Source organism: Somniosus microcephalus, chromosome 1 (assembly GCF_052327205.1).
Source record: "Somniosus microcephalus isolate GS21.2 chromosome 1, FLI_Smic_1.0, whole genome shotgun sequence".
In the NCBI taxonomy this organism is placed as follows: Eukaryota; Metazoa; Chordata; class Chondrichthyes; order Squaliformes; family Somniosidae; genus Somniosus; species Somniosus microcephalus.
In genome coordinates this window covers 167,529,914-167,551,758 of record NC_140987.1, presented here as the reverse complement: position 1 = coordinate 167,551,758, position 21,845 = coordinate 167,529,914, and the positions used below count along the sequence as shown (strand labels likewise).

At 44.9% G+C, this 21,845-nt stretch overlaps 1 protein-coding gene across 3 annotated transcripts in view; it reads left to right on the top strand.

The window, feature by feature from the left end:
* Nucleotides 1–20,911, top strand: part of mcc (MCC regulator of WNT signaling pathway) — a 450,686-nt gene extending 429,775 nt beyond the window's left edge. For all 3 annotated transcript variants that reach the window (XM_085987123.1, XM_085987125.1, XM_085987131.1), the window contains 2 exons: nt 11,610–11,732; nt 16,601–20,911. In XM_085987123.1, coding sequence (XP_085843249.1) covers nt 11,610–11,732; nt 16,601–16,781 — 304 coding nt within the window. In that variant the 3' untranslated portion in view covers nt 16,782–20,911. The remainder of the gene's footprint in view (nt 1–11,609; nt 11,733–16,600) is intronic.
* Nucleotides 20,912–21,845: the final 934 nt, after the last annotated feature.

Below are 21,845 nucleotides of genomic sequence, written 5' to 3'. Positions count from 1 at the left end.
AATGGGGGCTGCATTGGGTGGCAACGCTGAATTTCAGCCTTATGCCAGAAGGGCTTACAGACGCCGTGAGAGAGTGGCAGCCCTGGCTAGACGCAGAGGGGGCAACAGGCGTCGCCAACTGAGGCCTTACCCACGCAGGGTATACCGCCAGCAGACCTCCTATCTGACCATGTCTGCCGTGATGTGTGTTAGGAGGCTGCGATTCCGAAGGGAGGTGGTTACAGACATCTGCCGGCTGCTTCAGAGAGATCTGCAGCCACAGCTGATGCGCAGGACGTCTCTGTCGGTGGCAGTGAAGGTGACGGTGGCTCTCAACTTCTATGCCTCCGGCTCCTTCCAATCCGCTACTGGGGACATCGCTAACATCTCCCAGTTCGCCGTGCATTGCTGCATCCACCAGGTGACCGAAGCCCTTTTCAGAAGGAGACATCAATTCATCTCCTTCCCCATGACCCTGGACAAGCAGCAGCAGCGTGCAGTGGGGTTTGCAAGAATAGCGGGCTTCCCCATGGTGCAGGGCGCCATTGACTGCACGCATGTGGCTTTGCGGGCACCTCTTGAGCATGCCGAGAATTACCGCAACCGGAAGGGCTACCATTCCCTCAATGTACAGCTGGTGTGTGACCACAGGCAGCGCATCCTAGCTGTCAATGCCCGCTTTCCAGGCAGCAGCCACGATGCCTTTATCCTGCGACAGACAACTGTGGCTGACATGTTCCAGGCACAGCCTCCCCCAAGAGGATGGCTTATCGGGGACAAAGGCTATCCTTTGTGTACCTGGCTCATGACCCCGCTCCGCGCGCCCACGACCCCTGCTGAAGAGGCATACAACGAGAGCCATCAAGCGACGAGGAGCCTCATAGAACAAACAATCGGCGTGCTCAAGCAACGGTTCCGCTGTCTCGACCGCTCCGGGGGAGCCCTCCAGTATTCGCAGGATCGAGTCTCCCAATTCGTCGTCGTTTGCTGCATGCTGCACAACCTGGCTATCCGCAGGACTCAGGCACTGCCACCTCACGTTGGACCACCACCTCAGGAGGAGGAGCATGAGGACGACGAGGACGAGGAGTACCAGCCCAGGAGGGACGCACAAGGTCCAAGGGCCGCCCGCCATCGGCTTATTGAATGTCACTTCTAGGCCCCCTGTCAGGGAATGGCTTGTGCCAATGATAGAACATGATTGCAGCCGCTCCGCAAGCACTCAGCCGGTTAAGGCAACAAACACTTCAAAGATCAAACATGGACAATGTGAATAAATAAAATGCTTTATTGTACAAACTCTGGGCCCTTCCCACATGAAAACCAAAAACAGAGGAAACCCCCAAAAAACACTCAAACACATTACTCGCTCCCACAACCTGGGGAGGATTAACAAAATAGGGCAACTAAAATGGCCGTCATTCTCGGCCTTCGTCCAAAACAAACATCACATCATCGGCCTTCAAAAAACAAGCATCCAATTCTCGGCCTCAAGAAGCAAACACAAATGGCCACACATTCGACTTTTTGGCCCGCTAGGGCGATGCCTTGGCCATCTTTGGGTGGCCCCTGCCCGCCCTGCTGCTCCGCCTCAAAGTAAGGCCATTGGCTGCTGCAAGGCTGGGGGCAGGCTCCTGAGGGGCACATGTCGTGACGGCAGATGCCCTTGGGGGTCGGCCTAGTCGAGGTCTGGGCGTCGAGCGGCCGGCTGTTGATTGCTGCAGCTGTGGCTGGCCAGCATCGGTCGCTGCAGCAGCTCCTGGCAGCTCCACTGGGGGAGTGGCAGTGGCGGCTGGAGGAATGGCGGCAAGCTGGCGGATGGCAGGCGCTTGCTGGTCGCCTGAGACACTGGCACTCGCCCGGGCCAGCACTGCAGCATGCGCACCAATCTGCCGAGGGACAGACCGATGTGCTGCTGCAGCGCGCCGGGTGCCCTGGCGATGCCTGGCTGACACAGCGAGTGTGGCAGCAGTGAGTGCCCGTGTTGACCTGTTCACTGACCGCAGCAGAGCAGCCAGTGACTGGACGGCACCACTAATCACCTGGCCAGTCGCTGAAAGATCTGCCCGGTATTCCGCCCGACTGGTGGCCTCTAAGGGCCCGAACTGGGAGCCTCGATAGAGAGGGAATCGATGGACTCAGGCAACCGTGCCACTGCCGCCACGAGCTCCGTGTGCCGGCGCTCCGAGTCCGCGGACAAGTCTTCGAGGCGTTCCATCTCCTCGGCGAAGAGCATCTCCTGACTGGAGGCCGGACTCTCCCTCTGGGGAGAAGGCCGCCGAGCTGGCCGGCCCTTCCTGCGTTGCTGGAGGCCGCTGGGCCCAGCAATTGGACTCCCCTCCGACGCATCCCCCCTCTGGGGAGAAGGCCGCCGAGCTTCCACCCCCCTCCCGCCTTTCTGCAGCACGCAGGTCCCAGGAGCTCTCCTCCCCTTCGACACTTCCGCCACGCTGCCCTCCAGGGAAGACGTGTCCCCTACATTGGTCTGGGCGGCCGCGGCTGAGGGTTCCCCTGATGGGCCGCCTTCCTCTTGCTCCTCCTCCTGCTCCTCCTCGGAGGGTCTGTCACTGGCAAGTTGAGGGACCTCCTCTTGACCATCTGAAAGCAGGAAGGCACAAGAGTAGCTTTAGAGTGAGGAGAGGGCGTCAGTGCGGGATGCATGAGTGGTGGCATTCAGCGCATTGGTCGGACAGTGGCAAAGGATGTAGATCTGATGCGCAAGTGGGACGAGAGAGGTGCAAAAGGTGATGTCCTTACCATTGCTTCCCAGAACAGGGTCGGCATCTCCACATGCAACGGGCCCAATCACCCGGCGACCCATGAGGCGCTCCACGCGATGTTGCAGGTCGGTGAGTGGCTGGATATGGGGTCGTCCTCCCCCGGTCGCAGTCCGGCTCTTGCGATTATTCGCCAGCTTGGCCTGCAAGAGAAAGGACGGCCTCTAAGTACAGTGTGTCGCCGTGATCTTGTGTGCACTGCCTCCCATGGTGGAATAGCCTGGCCAGTGTGTCGCCATGATCTGGTGTGCACTGCCTCCCATGGTGGAATAGCCTGGCCAGTGTGTCGCCATGATCTGGTGTGCACTGCCTCCCATGGTGGAATAGCCTGGCCAGTGTGTCGCCATGATCTGGTGTGCACTGCCTCCCATGGTGGAATAGCTTGGCCAGTGTGTTCAGTGCAGAATGTGCAATTGATGCTCATGCCTGTGCCATAGCTGCTGGATGAAGGCTGGCCATTAGAGCTTTCAGGTCCCTTTGCCCATAATGTGAGGTGCACATGCAAGGATGAGGAGGTCATTGGAAAGGGTACTCACCCTGACAATGCGTGTGAGGTCATTTAACTTTTTGCGGCATTGGGCACTGGTCCTGGGGACGTCGCTGTTGGCTGACAGCTTGCTGGCGACATGCCTCCAGGCTCTCCTGTAGACGCGGACCGTCGCCTTCTTGCCATTGTCCGGGTACAAAACATGGCGCCTCTTCTCCACAGCAGCAAGCAGCACACTCAGATCACGCTCTGAGAAGCGCTGCGCACGTTCACGGGCCTTCTCCATGTCTTCAGGCGCTATTTGGGTCCAGCAGCAGTGTTCAGGCCTAGCTGGAGGGCTCCACTATCCAGGGCGTGGCAGCAGACACAGTCGACCCTTCCCCCTTAAGAGCTGGCCGGCGCCAGGGTGTCTGCTGTCAGTCACGAGATGGCCGCACCTGCGCTGCGCCCGGCCTCGGCGCTATCGATCACCACCTCCGGCTTAGCGCCCAAAGAGAGGCGTCCAACAGCAGTTTTAGCGCTCGCCCGAACTAGTAGGGCGAAGCTATCGGAGAAGTGGCCTAGATTTGGCGGCGGCCACAAACTTTAGCGGACGCCCCACTTTAGCGCCCCAAAAGTGGCGTCAATGAATTTCTAGGCCACTGAGTTTAACAAACAAATGCATGAGAACTACGAATACAGGTCTAGTCAGTTCGGAGGCTCCACAAGGACTGCTCCAGCGGTCCCGTGGACGGCGTCATGACATCATCACATTTTTCCCGCTGTTGGAGGATCACGTGATTAACGGCATGACGTCATCGCGTTTGCCCGCGCTCTTAAAGGGACCGCGCTCTGTACATGCAAACAGTATATACAAAGATACAGGTTCAGGCTGTAGCTGACAGATTGCTAAAGGGAATTATGTACAGTTGTTCAGAGTCCCTTAGTGGCTCTGCCACAAAGTCATCCAAAACTCGGCTGCCCGTGTCCTAACTTGCACCAAGTCCCGTTCACCCATCACCCCTGCGCTCGCTGACCTACATTGGCTCCCGGTTAAGCAATGCCTCGATTTCAAAATTCTCATCCTTGTTTTCAAATCCCTCCATGGCCTCGCCCCTCCCTATCTCTGTAATCTCCAACCCCACAACCCCCCTCGAGATATCTGTGCATCTCTAATTCTGCCCTCTTGAGCATCCCTGACTTTAATCGCTCAACCATTGGTGGCCGTGCCTTCTGTTGCCTAGGCCCTAAGCTCTCTAATTCCCTGCCTAAACCTCTCGTTCCTCCTTTAAGATGTTCCTTAAAACCTACCTCTTTGACCAAGCTTTTGGTCATCTGCCCTAATTTCTCCTTATGTGGCTTGGTGTCAAATTTTCTGTCTTATAATACTCTTGTGAAGCGCCTTGGGACATTTTACTATGTTAAAGGCGCTATATAAATACAAATTGTTGTTGTTGATATGCAGTGTTTATTTTTGTTAGTTTACCTTTAAAGTGTCATTCACAGTAGCAACCAATGCAAGTGAGGAGGAGGAGGAGAAAGGAAATACTGTGAGCATGCAAGGAAGGGAGGTGGCAGACATTTTTCGCTCCCTGCTAAAAATAAAGACTGCCAGAGGCAATAGAACTGTTTGATTTAAAATGCATGCCACCGAGTAGCAGGCTTTGCATCATTTGTTTGGATGTTGGTGCTGGTATGACCCCTGCTGGCTGGTTTAAAATGTGCATGTATTGTTACATGAACCTAAATGCAAATGTTTAAAGTTTTGACATACTGTATGAGAAACTTTATTTTAGAAATTATTGTTGGAGGTAGCTATAGAAAAGACTTTGATTCTGAAAAATACTAGCAGAACTCAAAAGTGGATAAATCACCAGGCCTAATAGCAGAGGCTCTGAACACGATATTTCAATGCTCCTTAAATATATAAATTGCACAAGGGGACTGCTTGGTGGATAGGAAACAAAGGATTTGGTTTAATGGGTTTTGCTGATATTGAAGAGGGTTGGAAGTGGTGTACACTAAAGCGGGAGGGACAATGTTGACTCCATCTTTGTTCTCTTTATCTAGTTGATTTGGACTTGGGTAAATGGAGCACAATATCAATGTTTGCTGATGACACAATAGTAGGGGTTTTGGCAAACATAAGAACATAAGAAGTAGGAGCAGGAGTAGGCCATACGGCCCCTCGGGCCTGCTCCGCCATTCAATAGGATCATGGCTGATCCGAATCTAGACTCACGTCCACTTCCCTGCCCTCTCCCTATAACCCTTAATTCCCTTCTCTGCTAGGAAACTGTCTATCTCCGTTTTAAATTTATTTAATGTTGCAGCTTCCACAGCTCTCTGGGGTAGCAAATTCCATAGATTTACTACCCTCTGAGTGAAGAAGTTTCTCCTCATCTCAGTTTTGAAAGGGCAGCCCCTTATTCTAAGATTATGCCCCCTAGTTCTAGTCTCACCCATCAGTGAAAACATCCTCACCGCATCCACCCAATCAAGCCCCCTCACAATCTTATACGTTTCGATAAGATCGCCTCTCATTCTTCTGAACTCCAATGAGTAGAGTCCCAACCTACTCAACCTTTCCTCATACGTCAACCCCCTCATCTCCGGAATCAACCGAGTGAACCTTCTCTGAACCGCCTCGAGAGCAAGTATATCTTTTCTTAAATATGGAAACCAAAACTGCACGCAGTATTCCAGGTATGGCCTCACCAATACCCTGTATAACTGCAGCAAGACTTCCCTGTTTTTATACTCCATCCCCCTTGCAATAAAAGCCAAGATTCCATTGGCCTTCCTGATCACCTGCTGCACCTGCATACTAACTTTTTGTGTTTCATGCACCAGGACCCCCAGATCCCTTTGTACTGTAGCACTTTGCAGTTTCTCTCCATTTAGTTAATAACTTGCTCTTTGATTTTTTCTGCCAAAGTGCATAACCTCACACTTTCCAACATTATATTGCATCTGCCAAACCTCTGCCCACTCACTTAGCCTGTCTATGTCCTTTTGCAGGTTTTTTATGTCCTCCTCACTGCTTTCCCTCCCATCTTTGTATCGTCGGCAAACTTGGATATGTTGCACTCGGTCCCTTCCTCCAAATCGTTAATATAGATTGTAAAGAGTTGGGGTCCCAGCACTGACCCCTGTGGAACACCACTAGTTACTGATTGCCAGCCCGAGAACGAACCATTTATCCCAACTCTTTGTTTTCTGTTAGATAACCAATCTTCCACCCATGCCAGTGTATTACCCCCAATCCCGTGATTTTTTTTATCTTGATCAGTAATCTTTTGTGTGGAACCTTGTCAAATGCCTTTTGGAAGTCCAAATACACTACATCCACTGGTTCCCCTTTATCCACCCTGTATGTTACGTCCTCAAAGAATTCGAGCAAATTTGTCAAACATGACTTCCCCTTCATAAAACCATGCTGACTCGGTCCTATTAAATTATGTTTATCCAAATGCTCTGTTACTGTTTCCTTGATAATGGACTCCAACATTTTGCCAACCACAGATGTTAGGCTAACTGGTCGATAGTTTCCAGCTTTTTGTCTACTTCCCTTCTTAAATAAGGGAGGCCTGTGAAAGACTTCAGAAGGACAATGACCAGTTAATGAATGGGCAGGCAGGTGGCAGATACAATTTGATGTGGAATGTTATGAGGTAATGCACTGTAGGCAGAAGAACAAGGTATGGAACCATAACAAGTTGCATTTATTTAGCACCTTTAAAGTGGAAAGATATTCCAAGATGCTTCTTAGAGGTGTAATCAAAAAATTGGATGCCAAGCCAAATAAGTGAGATATTGGGGGGTAACCAAAAGCTTAGTCAAAGAGGTGGGTTTTAAGGAGGGTCTCCATGGAGAGGGAGGTGGCAAAGCAGAAGGGTTTAGGAAAGAAATTTCAGAGCATGGGACCAAGACCGCTGAAGGCACGAGCAAAAGGAAATGGGGAGGCACAAGAGACCAGAATTAGATATATGTAGAGTATGGGAGGCGGCGGGGAGCGTGGGGGTGGTGTTGGTTATAGGGCTGGAGGAGCTTACAGATATAGGGAGGGGTGAGGCCATGAAGGGATTTCAATACAAGAATGAGAATATTAAATTTGAGGTGTTGGGGCACCAGGAGCCAATGTAAGTCAGCGAGGAAGGGTGGTGGGTTAGCAGGACTTGGTGCGGGATAGGATGCAAGCAGCAGAGCTTTGGATGAGCTGAAGTTGATGGAGGGTGGCGCATGGGAGGTCAGCCGGGAGAGCATTAGAATGGCTGAGTCTGGAGGTGACAAAGACATGGATGAGGGTGTCAGCATCAGATAAGCTGAGATAGGGACAGTGGCAGGTGATGCTACAGAGTTGGAAGTAGATTATCTTTGTGATGGAGAGCATATGGAACCAGAAGCTCAGCTTGTGGTTGAATATGATGCCGAGGTTGCGAGCGATCTGACTCAACCTGCAACAGTGGCTAGGGAGGGTGATGGAATTGGTGGTAAGGGTATGGAGTTGGTGGTGGGGGCAGAATCATAGAATCATGCAGCACAGAAGGAGGCCATTCAGTTCATCGTGCCATTGCCGGTTCTTCAAAAGAGCTATCCAATTAGTCCCACTCCCCTGCTCTTTCCTTATAGCTCTTTTTTTTTCCTTTTCAAGTATTTATCCAATTCCCTTTTGAAAGTTATAATTGAATCTGCTTCCACCACCCTTTCAGGCAGTGCATTCCAGTTCATAACTTGCTGCGTAAAAAAAATGTTTCTTCATGTCGCCTCTGGTTCTTTTGCCAATTACCTTAAATCTGTGTTCTCTGATTACTGACCCTTCTGCCACTGGAAACCATTTAACATAGAAACATAGAAGATAGGAGCAGGAGTAGGCCATTCGGCCCCTCGAGCCTGTTCCGCCATTTAATGAGATCATGGCTGATCATCCAAATTCAGTACCCTCTTCCTGCTTTCTCCCCATATCCCTTGATCCCTTTAGCCTTAAGAAATATATCTAACTCCTTCTTGAATATATTTAATGAATTGGCCTCAACTGCCTTCTGTGGTAGAGAATTCCACAGGTTCACCACTCTCTGGGTGAAGAAATTCCTCCTCATCTCAGTCCTAAATGGCTTACCCCTTATCCTTAGACTGTGACCCCTGGTTCTGGACTCCCCCACCATCGGGAACATCCTTCCTGCATCTAGTCTGTCTAGTCCTGTTAGAATTTTATAAGTTTCAATGAGATCCCCTCTCATTCTTCTAAACTCTAGCGAATATAAGCCTAATCGACCCAATCTCTCTTCATACGTCATTCCTGTCATCCCAGGTATCAGTCTGGTGAATCTTTGCTGCACTCCCTCCATGGCAAGAACATCCTTCCTCAGATAAGGTGACCAAAACTGCACACAATACTCAAGGTGTGGTCTCACCAAGGCCCTGTACAACTGCAGCAAGACATCCTTGTTCCTGTACTCAAACCCTCTCGCTATGAAGGCCAACATGCCATTTGCCTTCTTAACCGCCTGCTTATTTATTTATTTACTCTATCAAAATCCTTCACAATTTTGAACACCTCTATCAAACCTGCCTTTAACCTTCTCTGCTCTAAGAACAGCTCCAGTTTCTCTAGTCTCTTCATGTAACTGAAATCTTTCATCCCTGATACCATTCTAGTAAATTTCCTCTGTACCCTCTCGAAGGCCTTGACATCTTTCCAAAAATGTGGTGCCCAGAATTGGTCACAATACTTCAGCTATGGTCTAACCAGTGTATTTTAAAAGTTTAGCATAACTTCCTTGCTTTTATACTCTATGCCTCTATTTATAAAGCCAAGGATCCCATATGCCTTTTTAACAACCTTCTCAATGTATCCTGCCACCTTCAAAGACTTGTGTACATACACCCCTAGGTCTCTCTATTCCTGCACCCCTTTAAAATTCTACCATTTAATGTATATTGCCTCTCCTCATTCATCCTACCAAAATGAATCACTTCATATTTTTCTGTTAATTTTTTTTCTGCCATGTGTCTGCCCATTTCACCAGTCTTTGTCCTCCTGAGGCCTGTTACTGTCCTCACTGTTTACCACATATCAGAGTTTCATGTCATCTGCAAACTTTGAAATTATGCCTTGTATACCCAAGTCCAATCAATATATATCAAAAAGAGCAGTGGTCCCAACACTGACCCCGGGGGACACCACTGCACACATCCTTCCAGTCTGAAAAACAACTATTCACCACTACTCTCTGCTTTCTGTCCCTTAGCTAATTTCGTATCCACTCACCCACTGCCCCTTTAATCCCATGGGCTTCAATTTTGCCAACAAGTCTTATGTGGTACATTATCAAATGCCTTTTGAAAGGCCATATGCACAACATCAGCTGCACAACCCACATCCACCTTGTCGGTTACTTCATTAAAGAGTTCAATCAAGTTAGTCGAACACGATTTGCCTATAAAAAATCTGTGCTGGCTTTCATTTATTAACCCGAAGACGATGGCTTTGGTCTTCCCAATATTTATCTGGAGGGAATTGTGATTCATTCAAGACTGGATGTCGGGACAGGCAGTCTGACAATATAGAGACAGTGGAGGGGTCAAGAGAGGAGGTAGAGCTGAATGTCATCAGCATACATGTGAAAACTGACGGCATGTCTGTGGATGATATTGCCAAGGTGCAGAATGTAGACGAGGAAGAGAAAAGGGCCGAGGATATGGATCCTTGAGGGAGTCTGGAGATAATGATGCGGGGTGGGAAAAGAAGCCATTGCTGGAGATGCTTTGGTTATAATTGGATAGGCAAGAGTGGAACCAAGTGAGAGCAGACTCAACAGAAAATGCTAAAGGAACAGAGACCTAGGAGTGCAGATACATAGGGAGCGATTTTGTGAATGGGGGTGCGTTGGAGGCGGGACTGCTGCTTGTCGGGTTTTAGTCCTGCCTCCATCGATTTGTGGCCAACCCACGCTATTTTCCCTTGATTTACCTTGTTACGCCCACTCAACGGGCTTAGCAGGCCAATTAAGGGAAAGCCGGTTGCAGAGCACGTCAACGTATGACGTTTCATCTGTCAAATGAATTGTCATAGTTTGACAGCTCTGTGAAGCTGTCAAACAGTGACATTCTCTGCAGTTTGATGAGGTCTTGTATGCAAGACCTCATCAACCTTCTTTCTTTTACAAAAATGAGATAGTTGTTGCATCTGAGAATGCAACGGTCATCTCTCATCTGCAACACGGAGGTGCGAGACTCTCCGCATACAAACTGACTGAAGCCCGCAGGAAGAAACAAAGGTAAGTACACTTTTAAAAACACTTTGCACTTACCTCAGATACTCACCTCTACACTCTTGCACCCATCACTTACCTTCACACCACACTTTTGCACCGACCCCCGCAGACCCAGTACTTGCCTCGATGAGCTGGCGTGTTTTGGAGCCCTCGGGAAGCCCGCACTTGTAAGGGCAAAAAGGGGATAATCCTATTTTCTGTCGGTTAACTACCTGTTAACAGGCAGTTAATAGGTTTTAATCCCTTCCCGCCTCCAAGGAGACGGGACCCGGTGTGGGATGACTACCAGCCTCCTAGGAAGATGGCATGGAGGTGGGTTGGGCACCCGCCCCTAAATTCTGCCATTTTCCCGGCTGTCCCGCCTCACCAGGGCTGGCAAAATCACCCCCTAAGGTTTGAGTACAGCTTGATCAAGCCAATTTTTTTAAAAAACACAATTTAGGGTTTTATAAATAGGAGCATAGAATAAAAAAGCAAAGAAATCATGCAAAATGTGTACACGGCAATGATTAGGCCCTGGTAAGAGTACTACGTGCAGATTTGGGTGCCCTATTATAGAAAGGCCAAAGCCACAGAAGAGCGCACATCGTAAACTTACCAGGGACTAGAAACAATAGTTATGAGAAGAAACTTAAGATGCTGGGACTATTTCCACCGAAGTAGAGAAGGCCAAGAGGAGATTTAATAGAGAGATTTAAAATTATGAAGGGTTTATTTGGGTGAACAGAGCAAAATCATTTCCTCTGGGTGGAAAGATAGAAAACAGGGTGTGGTTGAAAGAAGAGTAGATAAAAATTTGAAGTGGAGGGAGATACGGGGCTATGGGGAGAGAGCAGAGCAGTGGCATTAGTTTTGGATTGTTTCAACGAAGAGCCATCACAGGTATGATGGGTCAAATGTCCGCTTTCTATATTGTAAACTTTTATGGAATCCTTTACTACAAATGGTTGTTGAAGCCATGTCTAATCATTAGTGAGTGAAAAGAGCAAGGAAAACTGAGCTAGCGTGGAAAGCTAATACCAGCATAGGCATGATAGATTGAATGGTCCTTTTCTGTACCAAAATTTGCATTATTTTATTCTGTTTAATCTTGTGTTTTGGTTGACACAGAGAGAAAAAACTGAAATCTCGTGTGCAGGAATTGGTAACTGCTTTAGAAAGAATGACAAAAAGCAGTGAAGTGCGACATCAACAGTCTGCAGAGTTTGTTAATGATCTCAAAAGAGCAAACAGGTATGGGATTTGGTACTGCAAAAGAATAGAACTGATATTTGAATGTGGTACTTTTCCTAGCAAAGCAGTTGCTAATGTGTCATTTCAAGTGCTGAAAAGTTAGCTGGTTGGGAGCAGGACTGTTGTTTTCAGGGATGGATATAAGCTGAGAATATCAAATACAAAGTTTAAATAGTGGCTATCATCTAGACAGGTAGAATCACATGACAGTTTTCATTTTCACAGCAATGTAAACCATGTGAACTTAACCATCCCCGTGCTGTAAGTTCTCTTTTACACTGGAGCTTTCTGTGCGAATCTGTTCCACGAGCTGACTCCCCACATTTGCACTGCTGAATCCAGCTCCTTTGTCTCAGTGGCAGAATTGTAGACCCAGTGTTTCGTGGGTCTACAATTTTGCCCCTGTGAAAATGGAACCTAATATAGTAATGTAAATAGCTCATGGATGACAGACCCAGAATTCAAACTAAACAAGTACCCTTGCAAAAGCATAGAATGTACAGCACAGAAACAGGCCACATTCTCGCAACTCTGTAAAGAAATTCCTCCTAAATTCTTTATTTAATCTGTTAGTGGCTATGTTATATTTATGTCCCCTTGTTCTGGACTCACCTACAAGTGAAAACAGTTTGTCTACATCCACCCTATCGAACCCCTTCATAATTTTAAAGATGATTCTATGAGGTCTCCTCTTAGTGTTCTCTTTTCCAGAAAATAGAGCCCCAACCTGCTCAATCTTTTCTCTCAATCCGTTTAGTTCTGGTAACATCCTTGTAAATCTTTTCTGAAGTTTCTCCGGTGCATCAGTATTCTTTTTGTAGTATGGAGACCAGAATTTCACACAGTACTCCAAGTGTAGTCTAACCAAGGTTCTACATAAATTTAACATTACCTCCCTGGTTTTGCATTCTATTCCTCTAGAAATGAACCCCAGTACTTTGCACTCTTTATGGCCTTATCAACTCGTGTTACTACTTTTAATGATTTATGTATCAGTATTCCCAGATCTCTGTGCTTCTCTAACCCATTTAGTTTCTTGCCTTCCAAGGAATAATTAGGATCCTTATTCCTCCTGCCAAAATGAACCACCTCACACTTGGCTGTATTGAATTTTATTTGCCATTTATCTGCCCACTCTGCAGGCCTGTTTATGTCTTCCTGTATTTTGGTGCAGTCCTCCACTTTATTAGCTATACCCCAAATTTGGTATCATCTGCCAATTTTGACGTCTTACCTCCATTTATGTATATGGTGAACAACAATGGTCCCAGCACAGATCTCTACCAAACACCACTTCCCACTTTCTGCTAGTCCGATTCTCCCATAATCCATAGCTGCTCTACTGTTGCACACTAGCATTTGTGTTTTCATTTCTTCTTTCTAAGTACAGTATGTTTGTGCTTCTTGTCTTGATGTACATCATCTTGTGATTTCTCTAATATAAAAAATAAGATTTTCTTTCTCACCACCTTTCCTGAAGGCACTGCATCTTGCTCTGGTATAGTTCCCTAGACACTGGCAGCTCTCTGGTACCTTGTCCGTGTGCCATTTTTGTGTGTGAGCCTAGACAATGGGTGTCACCAGCCTATTTGGCCAAGCTTGATCTTGTTCACATCTGATTGACACATTTCCAGTACAGTCAAGATAATAATCAAGAGCAGTAAGCCTGACTGATTTGCTTCTCTATGCCCATCTCTTCCTAGGGTGCTGAGGCCAATTGTCGCACCCCAACTATTGTTTTGGCCAATGTTCTACTGGTCAGCCAGCACAGGCTACAAATAGGACCCGAGAGCTTCTGGTCTGTATGGCTTTGTGCCACACGAAGCAGTGCCTCAACCCAATGGTGATAAAGGGGGGGGGGGAAGGCAAACTTTCAAAAGAAATTCTTATTTCTAATAGCCCTTTTTTCTATATCTCAATTTAGGGGGACTGTATGCCACAGTGGGGGTTAGCACTCTGTCCTATCACCTTTGAGACCTAATTTAGGTCAGTCTGATGGAAAGAAGGTTGTCCTGTGTACCGGGTACGGTAACATATTGGTTATGTTAATGGACTAGAAATCCAGAGGCTTGGACTAATGATCCAGAGACCGCGAGTTCAAATCCCACCATGGCAGCTGAGAAATTTAAATTCAGTTAATTAAATAAATCTGGAATAAAAAGCTAGCATCAGTAATAAAACTATCGATTGTTGTTAAAAACCCATCTGGTTCACTAATGTACTTTAGAGAAGGAAATCTGCTGTCCTCACCTGGTCTGGCCTATATATGACTCCAGACCCACAGCAATGTGGTTGACTCTTAACTGCCCTCTGGAAATGCTCTAGCAAGCCACTCAGTTGTACCAAACCGCTACGAAAAACAAGAAAAATAAAACCGGACGGACCACCTGGCATTGACCTAGGCACCGGCTCCGAACACGACAATGGCACGCCCGGCAAAGTCCTCCTCACTAACATCTGGGGACTTGTGCCAAAATTGGGAGAGCTGTCCCACAGACTAGTCAAGCAACAGCCTGACATAGTTATACTCACGGAATCATACCTTTAAGCCAATGTTCCAGACTCCTCCATCACCATCCCTGGATATGTCCTGTCCCACCGGCAGGACAGACCCACCAGAGGTGGTGGCACAGTGGTATACAGTCAGGAGGGAATGGCCCTGGGAGTTTTCAACATTGACTCTGGACCCCATGAAGTCTCATGGCTTTTTTGTCAAGCATGGGCAAGGAAACCTCCTGCAGATTATCACCTACCGCACTCCCATAGCTGATGAACCAGTACTCCTCCATGTTGAACACCACTTAGAAGAAGCACTGAAGGTAGCAAGGGTACAGAATGTACTCTGGGTGGGGGACTTCAATGTCCATCACCAAGAGTGGCTCGGTAGCACCAGTACTGGCAGAGTCCTGAAGGACATAGCTGCGAGATTGGGCCTGCAGCAGGTAGTGAGAGAAACAAAGGAAGATCGTTGTGGTTGTTGGAGACCAATCATCTCAGCCCCAGGACATTGCTGCAGGAGTTCCTCAGGGCAGTGTCCTCGGCCCAACCATCTTCAGTTGCTTCATCAATGACCGTTCCTGTATCATAAGGTCAGAAGCAGGGATGTTCGCAGATGATTGCACAGTGTTCAGTTTCATTCACAGCTCCTCTGATAATGAAGTGGTCCGTGCCTGCATGCAGCAAGACCTGGACAACATTCAGGCTTGGGCTGATAAGTGGCAAGTAACATTTGCGCCAGGCAATGACTATCTCCAACAAGCAAGAGTCTAACCACCGCCCCTTGACATTCAACAGCATTACCATCGCCAAATCCCCCACCATCAACATCCTGGGGATCACCATTGACCAGAAGCTTAACTGGGTCAGCCACAAGAGCAGGTCAGAGGCTGGGTATTCTGCGGCAAGTGTCTCACCTCCTGACTCCCCAAAGCCTTTCCACCATCTACAAGATGCAAGTCAGGAGTGTGACGGAATACTCTCCACTTGATTGGATGAGTGCAGCTCCAACAACACTCAAGAAGCTCGACACCATCCAGGACAAAGCAGCCTGCTTGATTCGCACCCCATCCACCACCTTAAACATTCATTCCCTCCACCACTGGTGCACTGCAGCTGCAGTGTGTACCATTCACAAGATGCACTGCAGCAACAAGCCAAGGCTTCTTCAACAGCACCCCCCAAACCCATGACCTCTACCACCTAGAAGGACAAGGGCAGGAGGCGCATGGGAATATCACCTCCTCCAAGTTTCCCTTCAAGTCACACACCATCCTGACTTGGAAATATATCGCCGATCCTTCATTGTCCCTGGGTCAGAATCCTGGAACTCCCTCCCTAACAGCACTGTGGGAGTACCTTCACTGCACGGACTGCAGCGGTTCAAGAAAGCGGCTCACCACCACCTTCTCAAGGGTAACTAGGGATGGGCAATAAATGCTGGCCTTGCCAGCGACACTCACATCCCAGGAACAAATAAGAAAAAAGGAAGTGAACTTCTATGATTCAGATTAAAGCATGCTATTGAGACCCAGCTAATGCTGAGACTGGGCAGCATAAATAAAACCAATTATATATATTTAAAAATCCTACAAAAATTCAAAATGCATAATGTAAAAATCATAAGTACCTTTATTGTACTGCAGTATTATTCCTTGCCTAATGGAAACGCCATAAAGAATTGAAAATAGTTTGCACATCTGCAGTGTTTAAACCTCTGAATCTGTTGTACTGTAGTATTGTACAGTACAAGTGAAAAATGCTCTTACTGATTTTTTTTCTTTGTATGAATGGTAGGCGCAGATTTCTAGTTCTTTAAAGCCTGTTCAGATGACATTGTTTTCATGTAAGTGATAAAACTGCCCATGAGGTGCATCCTGCTTCATATAGGAACTGTGATACAATTTATTAGGGAAAATATGTTGTGTTGGTTGAAGGAATAAGAAACAGCTGAGAAGTGTTCAGTGTAATGGAAAGAGGAGCAAGTAAACTAATAAGAATGACTTCACCAGTGGGGTTTAGTTGTACTTTAAATGGGTTAAGCTTTCTTGATTCATAAGTAACACAAATCTTTCTAAGTACAACATTTAGAAAATATTAAATTAAGAATCAATTCCTACACATTTGTTTGAATAATGTCAACAAATTTGTTTTTATTTACTATTAACACTTCAAGATTGAATGTTCAGTTCAAATTGATTTGTATCCTTCCCTATTGCAGCAAGATGTGTAATCAGCCTAGGGTGTGAAAGTGACAAATGCTTATGAGGAAGATGGGCTTTACAGCATAAATCCAAACTTTACAAAGTGGAATAACAATGGTTTGGTCACATTTACAATTTGTAAATTGTGTTGACTCTTTTTAATTACAGTAACTTAGTAGCAGCCTATGAGAAAGCAAAGAAGAAACATCAAAACAAACTGAAAAAACTGGAAGCACAAATGATGGCCATGGTGGAGAGACATGAGACACAAGTGAGAATGCTAAAACAGAGAATCGCGCTGCTCGAGGAAGAAAACTCTAGACCCCAAACAAATGAGACATCACTGTAAGAAAATAGACTGATGGCTGCTGTAAATTCATCAGTTCTGCCACATTGACTCAGAAGACTTAAATATGAGGATAAGAAAAGTGATTTTGGCACCTTCTGATTAGTGTGAACTTATCCAGTTACCACATGTAAAGCACCAGCATAACATTATGGGGAAAAATACTTTTAATAAAAATGACAAGTGGCAATGGACCAAATCTGGGACACCAGTAAATCAGCTCTTAGCTGTGCCTACAAACATTTTTGAACATTATATTTCCATCTCAAAAGAAACATGCATATTTTAATATTGTCTAAATATGGCAAATGGACATCTATAACTTGCTTTGCAAACAGCTTTGTGTTATCACCACGTTGTACCAAATAGGCACATAACTGTATAGCAAGGATTTGAGGGTTTAATAGATGCTGCTGCCAGCTGCTTATGTTTCAGTCATTAATGTTCAATTCAAATTCATGAAAATTACAAATATGTTCTGTCAAAAATGTTAAATCATCTTCATCACACAATGAGGCTGTTGTGTTGCAATTATCAAGGTTGACATCATGTGAAATAATTCTTCTGGTGAAGACTGGAAATAAGTGTTTCATGTGATATTGATGCAGAACCAGGAACATGGCAAATTAGCTGAAAAATGCCTCAAACCCCTCTGGGCTACATTTATACTTAATTCATTACTGTTTTATATGGATTTTAATGTACTGCATCTCACCCACAACTTAAAATTAGCTAGTCCATATTAGCTATCTATAGAATGGACTACCTCATGGTTAAAAATGGATTATAGAAAAATGATCCTGAATATTTTCCAGTACTTTATATTGGACATAATTGTGTTTGTTGTTCATAACTCTGTTCAACTAATCATTTTACCAGAATTGAATTTGCCTAGGACACAGCAGATGGCATTGGGTTTGGATATTCATTTTATTCTGAACCAAAATAACCCAGGACGTTTGAACACAAAGGCAGATCAGAACTGGCCAAATTGGTTCCATTAGTACAAATACAAGGTTGCTGAAACTTCTGATTTAATTTGCTAGCTCCACATATGATGGCTGGTTAACCACACAGATAAAAAAAGCCATGGGACTCTTGTTCCTTTAGGAAACTTCTGGTGCACATCCAGATGGCCTTTCTTCTCAGCTCTATATCATGTAATTTCTAGACAGCTATAGCTCTTTTTCTCCCATTGTGAGAATGGCTCAGTCAAAAGAGAAGCTTCTTCTCAACCTGCACAGAAGAACCTATAATTATTTTAATGGCATTTTGGGGAAATTCATTTTGCTGTCTAAGGAGATGTGGGTGAGGCCTCAGAAATCAAAACCTGCTACATCCTGACTAGTTCTTGCTTCTGGTACATGGAGTAGGATAAATTGGAGAGAGGGAAACTTTACCTAGGAAGTTCTGATTGGCAGGGGAAATATTTTAGATTTAAACGTTTTGAATACAAGCAACTTTGTAGGCCACGTATCTCTATTTCTTGGGACATACCAGTATCCTTTTTGTTTGTTCAGCTCCAGAGACTGATGTTGCAAAAGATTTTGATGAAGCTATTGCACATTTCAGCATTGCCATTTTGTTCAGGTTTATATTATCCCCATTAATTGAGAACAAATTCTTTGTGACTTGAGTCATAGTCACCCATAATTAAAAGTTGTACAAATTTTGTAATGACAGATGAAAATAGCTCTCAGTTGAGTTTTTATTTAAACCCAAATGCACCCTGGATTGGAATATCTCCTCAATGCAACTTGCCTAATTTAATATCTTTGAGAAACTGCTATCCACTTGCATAATTTCCACCAGTCAGGATATTGGGAAATTGCTGATGCTTAACACACCTGGCCAGACAGGACAATCCTCACATTCTGAATTAATTTTCAACACCATGACCCAATCAGGCTGCTCTTGATTTGCTATTGAACAAGATCTGCTGATCTTCTAGGAGTACCTCCCAAATTATGAAAACTATTCTGCTATTAACTATGGTTTTTGCTGTAAGAGCCATTTAGTTCCTTGGTGAAATTGCCATTCCTCATTTAATAGACTAAAGAAAGAACTTGCATTTATATAGTACCTTTCATGACCTCAGGACGTCCCAAAGTGCTTTATAGTCAATTTTGAAGTGCAGTCAATGTTGTAATGCAGGAAACGCAGCAGCCAATTTATGCACAGCAAGGTACCACAAACAGCAATTAAATAAATGACCAGATCATCTGTTTCAGGTGCTGGATATGGGATAAATAGACTAGAATAATCCTTTGCCTTTCCTTTTTTTAAATTTTCCATTGCTTTGGAGGTTAAGTGCCTTTTTGTGTCAAACACCACAAGATGGAAAAGGAATTATGTAAATTTAAAAATAGCTTTGGCATGGAACAGTTCATAAAGCCCTCTACCATGAGACTAACATTTTGAACTTCTCTATCTTCAAACAAAATTCAGTCAAAGATGACACTAATGCATCACTCTTTGCTACCAGTTGGGACAAGTTATTAGATGAGTGACCACTGTCTAGCACAGAGGCCTGCTGAAAAAGATATACCTGTGGCAAATTAGTGCTTATATCTGATTTTGACCTCAAGGCAAACTGGTGCTCCCATCTTTTAATGAGGTACAGTTTGGAAAAGGTTAACGAGCAATAATAGTTGAAGTCTAATTTTAAACTCACATTTAAGTATAGTAATCATTTTTAAAAATTAAGATATACTCCCCATACCCTATTTTCTCTCTACCATTCTCAAGTTTCTTTATTTTCACTTGAGAGGAATACAGTTCTGAGTATGTGTCATCTGTCCTGTCTTAGAATTAAACATGCACATAAATTTGGGGCAATCTTGCAATCATTGTAAGGAAAGTGGGACTTTATTAGTCTCATTGAGGAACCTTACAGTAGATACCTCTTGCAGTCAAAAGAATTGCCGCTTACTGGATGGTGCAGGATGGAAATATTGGGTTGTCCTGGCCCAAAGGGTTACTTATTAGAGGTGTTCTTCCTAATTGGTTTACCTAAACTACCTATGGTATGTGGAATACACTTTATTTGAAAAATCACTTAAAGGTGAATACATGTAACCACTTTTCTCAGTTCTGATTTCAATTTAATAATTGTCTAATATGTTTCAATGTGTTTGAAAATCATGTTTCTTCCAGGAAAGTATTTAAATAATTTGTAAATTGCTGCAAAAGAAAGTTAGTTTTATTTATAGTTTAAAAGTACAATATGTGAGTTAACAGAACAGGAAATTATTTATCTCATTGAACTTTGTTCCATTTACACGTATTATAGAAGACAGGAGCTGCTGTCCACAGTATAATGTAGATATTCATAGTGCCACTGGAGAGGCCATAACCTTTCCTTTGATGGCATGAAATGGGATGGAGGGCTGTGAGCACCAAAGTGAATCCCATCTCTATTATGAATTAAATGTGTGGCTACAATCCTTTATCATGCTTCATTGGAGTGCCATTTCAAAACCAACCATCTGTTCCCAGTCTACCTCTGATCAGAATTTGAAATCATGAAACAAGAGAAAAGGAGGGCTGAAAGGCACTAGTACGTTTATATGCATTTCCCTTCTTATTTATTATGCATTTGGATTATGTAAATTCAGTAGAATACCATTTCCTTTTGTATAACATTGTGTTGTAAAATTGAAGGGGTTTTTTTTTGGGTGAAAGAATTCTGAATTTGGAGCTAGACAGGTGGACAGAGAACAGGAGGAATGTCACAAGCCAGGATGTCAAATATATGACTGCACTAATGGCTTAACTTCTATATTTAAATTAATATGTACAGCTGTTTTGTAACAAGATATTGTGATTGCATTTACCTGCAAAATGTCCAAATGGCTGGCACCTACACCATATTAGTTTGTTCCAGTTCTGTTGGAATTAATTTGAGAATTTGAGCACCTCATCTTTGAGGGCTGTGATGATTTTTATATATCCTATTGTATTTAAGTTTATAACTGCTTTTTTTTTAGTTTTCCTAGTTGCTGTAAAATGTAAAACTGTTTGATTTTATAGAATTGTACAAACTCTGCATTTATTTATATGAAGAGACATTTATAATACTTCTATTATTTTCCAAAAGACCTTGTATCTAGAATAAATACTTTTATTGACAACTTGTAGTGTTAATGCTTTAGCAACATTTTGAGACTCGTATATACCCGTTAAAAACCTTTACTTGATCACCTATGGGTAAGGTAGCATACGGGTTATATTACTGGACTAGTAATCCAGAGGTCTGAACTAATAATCTGGATTAAGTGAGTTTAAATTCCACCAAGGCAGTTTGTAAATTTGAATTCAGTTAATTAAATAAATCTGGAATAAAAAATAGTACGAGTATTAGTAATGGTGACCATGAAGCTATTGGATTTTTGTAAAAACTCAGCTGGTTCACAAATGTCCTTTTAGGGAAGAAAACCTACCGTCCTTACCCGGCCTGGCTCCCGACCCATGTCGTTGACTCTTACCTGCCCTTTGAAATGGCCTAGCAAGACGCAAAGTTGTATCAAACCACTACAAAGTCCTCCTCACTAACATCTGGGGACTTGTGTCAAAATTGGGAGAGCTGTCCCTAAGACTAGTCAAGCAACAGATTTCTACTCTCAGAATTGTACCCATCAGCCAACGTCCCAGACTCCTCCATCACCATCCGGGATATGCCCTGTCCCACCGGCAGGAGAGAGCCAGCAGAGGTGGTGGCACAGTGGTATACAGTCGAGAAGGAGTGGCCCTGGGAATCCTCAATATTGACCCCATGAAATCTCATGGCATCAGCTCAAACATGGGCAAGAAAACCTCTTGCTGATTACCACCTACTGTCCTTCTTCAGCTGATGAAACAGTCGTCCATATTGAACACTACTTGGAAGGGCACAGAATGTACTCTGGGGGACTTTAATGTCTATCACCAAGAGAGGTGTGGGAGCACGACTACTGACCGAGCTGACTGAGTCCTAAAGGACGTAGTTGCCAGACTGGGCTTGCGTGGTGGTGGTGAGAGAACCAACACGAGGGGAAAAACCTACTTGACCTCATCCTCACCAACCTA